At 39.2% G+C, this 7,609-nt stretch overlaps 1 protein-coding gene across 1 annotated transcript; it reads right to left on the minus strand.

Annotated features, from left to right (window-relative positions):
* Positions 1 to 1,256: 1,256 nt before the first annotated feature.
* Positions 1,257 to 4,599, minus strand: LOC123870974. Its single transcript, XM_045914491.1, has 4 exons — positions 4,437 to 4,599; positions 3,909 to 4,022; positions 2,469 to 2,659; positions 1,257 to 1,424 (listed from the first exon to the last, which is right to left on the minus strand). The coding sequence occupies exons 1-4, from the start codon at positions 4,516 to 4,518 to the stop codon at positions 1,257 to 1,259; spliced, it is 555 nt and encodes a 184-aa protein (XP_045770447.1). The 5' UTR covers positions 4,519 to 4,599.
* Between the last annotated feature and the right edge of the window lie 3,010 nt (positions 4,600 to 7,609).

Genomic DNA, 7,609 nt, shown 5'->3' on the forward strand with positions numbered 1-7,609 from the left:
ACTTAATACAAGAAGCCTTGCATAACGGAGTTAAACGTTTGACGGTTTTTAACGAAATGAGACGTTAGGAGCAAGACACACCGCCAGAGGGGAGGCACGCGGCGTTTTTTTGAGAGCATCTAACTAAGCTTTATTTACTTCAACGTAAAACTGTGATGATAGCAGTGGCGGTGCGGAAAACTCATAATATAATCACACTAATATTATAAAGGCGAAAGTTTGTATGTGTGTGTGTGTGTGTGTGTATGTTTGTTACTCCTTCACGCAAAAACCACTGGACGGATTTGGCTGAAATTTGGAATAGAGATAGATAATATCCTGGATTAGCACATAGGCTACTTTTTATCCCGTAAAATCAAAGAGTTCCCACGGGATTTCGAAAAACCTACATCCACGCGGGCGAAGTCGCGGGCATCGGCTAGTATAATCTATTAATACAAAAGGAAAAGCTGACTGACTGACTGATTGATCTATCAACGCACAGCTCAAACTACTCTAACTACTAATCGAGCTGAAATTTAGCATGCGGATAGATAGTAACATAGGTTATAATATTGTGTTTATAGAAACATATCTTTCACCCGAACGAAGCCGGGCAGATCAGCTAGTCCTAAATCTTTGTAGAGCCGTGATAGCCTAATGGTTAAGACGTTCGCCTCTTATTCGGGAGGGCATGGGTTCGATCTCGGGCCTCTCATCTCGGAGTCGAGAGATGTGCGTTTTGAGCAATTAAATAGGTAGGTACTTTACACTTGCTTTAAAGGAGAAAAAAAAAATTAGTTGTCTGTAAAGTCGGTTTACTGACGATAGTTGAACGTGACAACAAAGGCCGATTGTGCTTCTTTGTCGCTCGTTCCGCGCTCTCGCTTGCACTTCAAGCCTTACATGGAACGCCTCAGAGCGAGGTAACGCAGCATGAGTCATGTTTTTTCGTGCGTACAGCCGGCTCTATCGAATTATAAGACGTTGTCATGTCAAAAAAATATCATGAGTAAATCTGCATGCCTGAGAGTTCCCCATAATGTTTTCAAAGGTGTCTCAAGTCTTCCAATCCGCACTTGGCCATCGTGCCAATTATATGGCCTAAAGCTTTCTCATTCTGAATGTCAGTCCTCAGCAGTGCCGGAGATGGGTTAATCATGATGAAGATTAAAAAAATTGTAGGAATTTTCGTAGGAGGCAACCCTGAACTCTAAAAAGTGGAAAGAGAAAAACAGTTTTCATCATAATATAATGATTTATTGCTATCAAATTCTTCACAAAACATCATTGACAATTTGTACTGGAGATACGTCTTGTTCTTCATTTGCGTCAGAGATGGCACGCACCGGGGGCGTGATTCGGATGGGCATGCGGAGACACCAGATCACTTCGCCGTTCCTATCGTTGTCCACGATCCTGAACTCCGCAGTCGCCACCGTACCCTGGAAGCAACAGTGAGGATTTAGAAAGTACAACTTTTGGATCAAAGGATTAGCAAGCTGAAGTGGCAATGGGCAGGTCATGTCTGTCGTAGAACCGACGGCCGATGGGGCGGATGTGTCTGGAGTGGAGACCGCGCAATGGTAAGCGCAGTGTAGGACGACCTCCTGGACCCGCTGGAGCTGGGAGCGGGTGGATGAGGCGGAGGAACGGCGGAGGAGGTGGCGCGCTCTTGGAAAAGCCTATGTCCAGCAGTGGACGCATGCAGGCTGATGGAATGGAGTGGAACCTTTGCATAGCCTAAGGCCTAGCCCGCACTGCGATTTTTTTCTCGAGAATTTTATTTGCGCGATTTTTTTGGAATTTCACACACACAACTCCATACTGCACAAAAATTTGTATCAAAAATAACAGATATCTTTTCCGCGCGAATTTTAAATCACAGTGCTGGCATATCTGTATTATGATTGCAAGTGTTACAAAATTGAAATGAAATGAAATGAAAATTTATTTCACAAATTTAGATATACGCATTTCATGGAGTCTTGCGAAAAAAAAAACGATTTTTATCGATCGATATCGCTGTGCGGGCTTGCTCTATAAAGTCTAATAGAAAGAATCGCTGGTATTATCGAATCGCTTATACAGTCTGTTGACGAGGAAACACAAATAACTGGACACAAACAAGTACGCTGGATGAGTTGTAAAGGTTCACAGAATTTTATCCTGTGAATTATTTGCTGTTTTTTTTGACTGAAGTTCTGGAAGTGTTAGACCGCAAAAATTCTTCTAACTTTTTGGAGTTATGTTCGTTTGAAGCAATCAAATATCATTTGCTTTAACTGTGAAGGAAAATATCGTGAGGAAACCTGCATGCCTGAGAGTTCTCCATTATGTTGTCATTGTATCAAAAGATGTGTGTAGTCTGCCACTGGGCTTACATGGCGAACTGTGCCCTAAACCCTTCTCACTCTGAGAGGAGACAACTGACCAAATGAGCCCACGATGGATTAATCATGATGATGATGATACAAGAACCAACTTACCACAGGGAAAAACCTCTCAATATGCATCTTCAGGCGGTACTGCACGACCTCTCCCGCCAAGATCGGACACCAGGTGTTAGTGAAGAAGTTGCAGGTCTTGGCGTATTCGCCCAGGTCGTAGGGGACGTTGATCTCTATGATCATGTTGACGGTTGCTGTCGCAAGCGTCGTCATGTTGGTGATGGTGCGAGCTGGAAACAATGATTCGTCATCTTATGCCCGCTCTTCAATAGCGCGAATCACTGCCGAAAGCCCGTGAACGATCGAAAACAGTGTGAATTGATTGGTGTTTCCCACTTTTTACCGACAGTGCATTGCAGTCGATTGTACTGGTTAAGCAACGTTGGCCCAAATCGGTAACAGGATGGGTGGGTACCGACTCGACTTTAGAGTTTGCAGAGAGACTTCGCGGATGGTTCAATAGCTTTCGTGCAATTATTCACATGTAAATGAAAAGTGGGCGTTTATCTATACTAATATTCTAAAGAGGAAACCTTTGTATTTTTGTATGTTTGTATTGAATAGGCTCAAAAACTACTGGACCGATTTCAAAATTTCTTTTACCATTACTTAGAGGGATTCTTCCGAATCCGTATAGGCTATATTTTATCCCGGAAAATAGAAAAAATAAATGTCCACCCGTGCGAAGCCGGAGCGGGTCGCTAGTATTAATGATATACCTAGAAGCTAGCTTTATCTGGTTCATGTCCGCGTGGAATGGTGCCAAGAATGCTGGCTGTATTTCCGCGCTGGATAGCCAAGCAAATTTTTTGTACAATAAATGTGCCAGCCCTTCTGGCACCAGGTAAGGCGGTGAAATGTCTAATTTTTTTTTGACGTGACAACGTCTTATAATTCGATAGAGCCGGCTGCACGCACGAAAAAACATGACTCATGCGGCGTTACCTCGCTCTGAGGCGTTCCATGTAAGGCTTGAAGTGCAAGCGAGAGCGCGGAACGAGCGACAAAGAAGCACAATCGGCCTTTGTTGTCACGTTCAACTATCGTCAGTAAACCGACTTTACAGACAACCAATTTTTTAATAATCTCCATGGCCCACGGAAACCGGAGCAGAAACTTGCGCCGCTTATCGGTTTCAGGCCATTTCTGCTGCGGCTCAGTTAATTACCTATATCTTCCTTTAAAACACAGGGCCAATGTGACAACGAACGTTGCGTCCCAATTGAAGAAGTGGCGTACTGGTACTTATAATGAAACAGCTCAATGGTAATTTTTATTGAGCTGCCAGTAAATATGCCTATCCTGGTTTCAAATATTGTGCACGCCATTGGTAAGACGTATTCTACTGTCTTAGTTTGAAAACAAACTAGAGGATAATATCTTGCTGTAACAATGCCTGAATCTAACTTATATATAGCTGGAGTAATAAGAAATGAAGAGGAAGATCGCCCGGAATTCATTCCTTATAGGATAGCTTACGTGCTCTGAAGATGACATCAATGACCGCATCCTGTAGCTGCGGCAGCAAGCAGGGAGGCTCTCCACATCCATGGACGAGCACGTTCATAGGAAGTTCGCCTGGATTGAGGATGCCTGAAAGCAATACGTACAGATATTATTAATAGAGGCATAGTAGTTAGAAGTTAGAACGCAGGGTGCAAACCAGTGGCAAACTTTTTTTTTTATCTATATGCGCTTGACTGCAATCACACCTAATAGTAAGTGACGCGAAAAGAAACCATTTAGGTATGCTGTATTACTTTACGCTAGTATTTTTGTGTGAATGCTTCGTTTTCCGAAGCCGAGAATATCAGCAAGATAGAGCGATGAGGTTTTAGATTTAATTTAATTTATTTTAGTTAGGTAATAGCTGTAATTTCTTTAGTTTTAATAATTAAGATTTAAGTATAAATTGAATTAAGTAAGTAGGTAGTATACTCTAATAACTCCTTGTTAATTATTATTATTTTAACACAAATGAATCACAAAAAAGTATTTTGAACTTACATCGATTAACATTAGTTGAAGATTGCCCTTTTACGAACACAAGCAGTGCGCAAATACCAACGATTACTCCTGAAGTATGCATCGCGTCAAATGATCCACTAAACTGATAAATAATCAATATTCTTGCCAAATATATAGTTATTTTGTAGAGATTTATCAAACAGGTGCACTTATCTAGCGATAAAAGTTTTTAATTAGGTGTTACTTGCCCCGCCAGTGGTGCTAATTCGGTGATGTTTTTTTCAACAAAATTGACATCACAATGTTCAACCCATCCCTCAGAATGAGAAAGGCTTAGGTCAAAATCTGCCACGTTGGCCTAGTACAAATTGGCAGAGTTCACGCACCTTTGAGAACTTTATGGAAAACTCTTAGGCGTACAGGTTTACCCTTAATGTTTTCCTTCACCGTTAAGACAAATAATATTAAATTTTTGAAAAATTGCAGATGCATGCCTGGGAACGATCCCCCGACCTCCGAATAAAATGCGGACGTCTTATTTACTATTAGTATATCACTAAGTCCTCATAAAGTGAACATAATATTATTATAAAATGGAGTGAAACTAGAGACTTTTTTGTCTGGTTAAACGGACCTTAGGTACCTATATTTTATTTTAAGTACCAACTATGGTAGGCCTTTGTGAAGAAAAGGTTGTACGATTTTTGAACTAAGTGGTCCAAAAGTTGATTGCAAAGAGTAGGCCATGACGATAAAATAAAATTAACACAAAGAAATACGACAAAAAAAGAAATATTTTACAGAAATTCTACCTAATTTTTTAAAGTATTTTTCTCGATAACATCATCCTGGGGAAAAATACAAATAGTAAAAAAAGTTAGAAAAATACAATAGTATTTTTTGGACCAGTGAATTTAGTCTAGAGATTGTGTACCATAGAATTAGCACCGACTCAGTAATAGAATGACTCAAATCACAGGTGTTTAGCCCAAAAACTTTATTGGCTATATACAAGTTAATGCCTAGATATACAATTATAGATAGGTATTTATTATCTACCTAGACCTATTATTCTATTTTTTATTACTATTTTTACTATTTAGAATTCTTGACAATATTTTACAAGAATACTAAATTAAAATCGGCTCATTAGTTTAGGAGCTACGATGCCACAGACCGATACACAGATACATACGTCTTTATAACACCCCTCTTTATAAAAGAGAGTCCAGTAAAATAGCATTTTTACTCATAAAAATTTATCAAAATGAACAGCCGTCTCCGTAATAATTTTGTATTTTCAAGCAAAATTGACTAACAATATAATCTTATTTCTAAATTCCCCTTTCCCTTCGGGGATCATGAAATATTTGCAAAAATTCCATCGTCCACTTTCTCAATTACCTATAACTGAAAATGTAATAAAATATCTATCGTGACGGGAAATAATATTTCTAAAGGTTGGTTATTACATTTTTTGGCTAAAAGAGGAAACTGAAAAAAAAAAACTGCTCAAGGGCCTGCAGAACACAATGTACTATACATATACCTACTATGTACAGAATTCTAAGGTAGGATTCCGTAACCATGCTAGTATATTGCTTTAAAAACTATGGTGGTCATTATTTCTTAAACGGTAGTTTTTAAAGCTACGGAGGTACCTACGGTGCCTGCGGGACCCTCCCAACTTAGTAATAACTAATAGGTAAGTACTAAGCTACCGCTGCATATTTCATGAACAGTAAAGAGAGTTAAAATTTTGACAGAGTGTTGTACATCTATTGCCGCTCGCTATGACAACAAATAATGAAAAATCAAGATGGCAAATTCCTAAATGGCTGCTAAACAAAAAAAACCGGTCAAGTGCGAGTCAGACTCGCGCACTGAGGGTTCCATGCTCGGGTATTTTTCCAACATTTTGCACGATAAATCAAAAACAATTAACTATACATAACAATAAAAATAAATCTGTTTTAGAATGTACAGGTAAAGCCCTTTCATATGATACCCCACTTGGTATAGTTATCTTACTTTGAAAATTGAAAAACCCTTATAGGATCACTTTGTTGTCTGTCTGTTAACGTTAATAACTTTTTCAGAATAAGTAGTAGAAGGTACAAAAGTGAATAGTACATGATGCAGTTAGGTAGGTATACTTAGGAAACATTTGGGTTTGGTAAAAGATCAGGTGACACTGCAGAAATCCCTCATCTTCTTGAAGCGGGAGTCGATAATCCAGTGAATCAATCATAATTTGTGCTTCGACAGTTGAGAACGGTGAAAGAGTTACTTGTCTCACATAAAATCCATCTACCGCTGCTTCCCAATGAATTTTAGATTTAAGATTTTAAAATTTTAAATTTTAGATTTTGCTGCCAAGTATAACTTAAATACATTAAAGTAAAAATGAATACACTTAGGCATCTTCTAGGCAGGAACTAGAACTTATTTTTAACCGAAATTTGAGCCCCAAAATGACTAAGGATGCCCTGAAAGATGTGTCCAAAATGTGTGTGTATGTGTGTGTGAGAGAGAGAGAGAAAGAGTGTGTGTGTGTGCGTGTGTGACATGTGTGTGAAAGATCAGTAGTTGCAGAAGTATTAATGCCGCCAGGATATGGAACGCTCTTCCGCCATCAGTTTTCCCTTCCACCTATAATATGGGTACCTTCGAGTCAAGAGTGAATAGGCAACTTCTAGGCAAGCGCGCTCCATCTTAGGCTGCATCATCACTTGCTAGCAGGTCTGACTGCAGCCAAGCACTAGTCTATAAAATTAAAAAAAAAATGCGTTTGTGCTTAATAGAAGCCCACGAAATGTTACTGACGATTCGTCTCCAGCACCACATTTCAAACGCATAAATTTTCTGTCTTTGTCTTGCCACCAGACGTGATTTGGTTCTATTCCTGATATTTCGGTTCTTCCACATACCTGGGTATTCGTTGTCATTTTATTATTATATATGTTACTGGTAATTTGATAAGTCCGGGCACTATTAATAATGGCCGGTCTGTATTAATAATGGCCGACTCAATTAGGCAATATGATTAAAACAGCATGATTAATCACTTTTCACGACCATTATGAATAATGCCCACCCTGTCTTGGGCAAAGTAATAAAATAGGTGAACTGTAGTGTTTTTGTTTATTAAATGAAAGAACCTAACCTAACCCAACCTTTTTTTATGCGAGGAAAATCCTCATGGATACCAC

Source organism: Maniola jurtina, chromosome 13 (assembly GCF_905333055.1).
Source record: "Maniola jurtina chromosome 13, ilManJurt1.1, whole genome shotgun sequence".
Lineage (NCBI taxonomy): Eukaryota > Metazoa > Arthropoda > Insecta > Lepidoptera > Nymphalidae > Maniola > Maniola jurtina.

Excerpts from the sequence above, each read along its gene's own strand:
- LOC123870974 (XM_045914491.1), bottom strand. The coding sequence starts at position 4,518 with ATGCATACTTCAGGAGTAATCGTTGGTATTTGCGCACTGCTTGTGTTC. Across the intron at positions 4,023-4,436 it reads TTCAACTAATGTTAATCGAT|GCATCCTCAATCCAGGCGAA; the intron begins GTAAGTTCAAAA and ends TATTGCTTTCAG. Across the intron at positions 1,425-2,468 it reads TTGAGAGGTTTTTCCCTGTG|GGTACGGTGGCGACTGCGGA; the intron begins GTAAGTTGGTTC and ends TGTTGCTTCCAG.